Source organism: Pyxicephalus adspersus, chromosome 10 (genome assembly GCF_032062135.1).
Source record: "Pyxicephalus adspersus chromosome 10, UCB_Pads_2.0, whole genome shotgun sequence".
NCBI lineage: Eukaryota > Metazoa > Chordata > Amphibia > Anura > Pyxicephalidae > Pyxicephalus > Pyxicephalus adspersus.
In genome coordinates, this window is record NC_092867.1 from 59661109 (window position 1) to 59663481 (window position 2373).

Consider the following 2373-nt stretch of genomic DNA (forward strand, 5'->3'; position numbering starts at 1 on the left):
TCCCCAACAAATGAGGAGGAGATACTGTACACCATATGAAAGGTCCATCTCCATTCCTCAATATAACATCATGTCCCCAACAAATGAGGAGGAGATACTGTACACCATATGAAAGATCCATCTCCATTCCTCAATATAACATCATGTACCCAACAAATAAGGAGGAGATACTGTACACCATATGAAAGGTCCATCTCCATTCCTCAATATAATGTCATGTTCCTACAAACGTTTTAAAGGAAGATCCAAATGCTTTCTATAAATGTCACAAATATACAATGTTATGTGGAGTTCCCTAACTAATTTGGGTGCTTTCTTTCATTTATGTGGGCTGTATTCATAATCTGTGTTGTAGTTCTACTCCGTTCCATGCCAGAGCTGTAACAAACTGTCTATTTTCATAACCCAACAAGTAACATAATAAAAAAATGCTTTGCAACAGATGAACTGCATGTCATGAAATGTCATATCATCTGCAGGTTGTAATTCTGAGGAAGATAGTCTAAGACAGACATCGGTGGCAGTAAATTCCTTTCCTCATAATACACATCCTGGACTTCACCATTTGGAGACATCAAGGGATCTCTCTATTCCTGAGGAATCTTCTGACCAATCACATACTGTTATCTCAGATCTTCATGTAAGATTTCACAGTGCGGAGAGGTCAACAGAGCCATCTAATGGCAAAGGTTCTTCTATAAGCCATGGAAGAATTCAAACAGGAGAGACCTCATTGTCATGTTTGGGGTGCGGGAAAACCTTTAACATGAGATCTGAACTTGTTATCCATCTGAGATCTCACACCAGCGTGACCTTTTCATGTTCGGACTGCGGGAAATCTTTCTCTAAAAAGAGTGAGTTCGATAACCACCGGAAAAAACACAGGAAAGAGAATTCATTTGTATGTTCAGAGTGTGGGAAGTATTTTACTGAGAAAAGAGGACTTATTAACCACCAAAGAAGTCACACAGGAGAACGTCCTTTTTCATGCTCAGAGTGTGGGAAGGGTTTCACCCAGAAAGGAAGCCTTCTCACACACCAGAGACGGCATACAGGTGAATGTCCTTTTACTTGTTCAGACTGTGGGAAATCGTTCACTGTTAAAGGCAAACTACTTGCACACCAGCGAAGTCACACAGGTGAGCGTCCCTTTTCCTGTTCAGAGTGTGGGAAAAGTTTCACGCAGAAAGGAAGCCTTCATTACCACCAGAGGATTCACACAGGTGAGCGTCCTTATTCGTGTTCAGAGTGTGGAAGATGTTTTACACACAAAGGAAATCTAATCAGACATCAAGGTACACATTGCTACAGTTGACGCTTTAATTATTTAAAGGGTGGTTTTGGTTGGTCCAAAGCACCATTTAATAAAGATTATTTTTAAAGAAATTTATCAAGTGATATTTAATTTAGCAGTTAAGTTGGGCTGCTTCCAGAGAGTAAAGACAGAATGGTGGTGGAGGGAGAGCTGGGAGAGCTGTGGGAGAATGTAGTGTGGACGGTGGGGGAGAGCTGTCGGAGAATGTAGTGTGGACGGTGGGGGAGAGCTGTCGGAGAATGTAGTGTGGACGGTGGGGGAGAGCTGTCGGAGAATGTAGTGTGGACGGTGGAGGAGATCTGTTGGAGAATGTAGTGTGGACGGTGACAGAGACAGTCCTTGTCATTGCCTTGTCATGTTGTCCCCTGTATTTTTCTCTTCAACCATTAGGATTGGGAGGGGTAAAATATCTAAATAAGGATTTTCCAGGTAAGGGCTGACAGCCATTATTAAACATAACCTTTCCAGCTGGTATGGGGTAATGCTCTTCCCAGTCAGGAAATAGCCGGCATCTGTATTTGGATTCTTTCACACAGACATAGCAATGCAGTACTTTAGCTGAGATGTTCCATAGACCATGGTGCACTAGGGGGAAACTGACAGTCCTGATGCCGTGGTTGATTTGCCGTGGTTACTCCTGCATCTAGCATGACTTAGCCACAACTTCCTGTCCACTCTCTTGCTGTAACCGATCTTCCTGGATTTTGGCCCCGAGGTGGGATTCTCACCCCCCACCCCCCACCTTTCTGCGTTTTATAAAAATTGTTTTAAACCTGTGGGTTCCCCTACCTGAGAGGCCAACTTATATTGTTTAAACCATGTATCGCGTTACTGTCCTACCATTTGGTTCCCTCAAAAGTTTTTGTTGTATCACTTCCTTTGTTCATTGTTTCTGTTTCAAAATTTCCATTAAAATGTTTGAAAGAAACCTACTTTGGTTTATAGTTTTCCTCAAATTTTTCAAATTTCATAAGACACCTCGAAACTATGAAGGAAGACGGTGAGAGAAGTTTGGTCACCATTATATGATGAATATCTAGAAGAAGGAAGTTTGAAAG

General features: G+C 42.0%; 1 protein-coding gene across 1 annotated transcript in view; it reads left to right on the forward strand.

The window, feature by feature from the left end:
* LOC140339045 (uncharacterized) overlaps positions 1–1386 on the forward strand; it is a 4817-nt gene extending 3431 nt beyond the window's left edge. The window contains exon 7 of the mRNA XM_072423569.1: positions 480–1386. Coding sequence (XP_072279670.1) covers positions 480–1315 — 836 coding nt within the window. The 3' untranslated portion in view covers positions 1316–1386. The remainder of the gene's footprint in view (positions 1–479) is intronic.
* Positions 1387–2373: the final 987 nt, after the last annotated feature.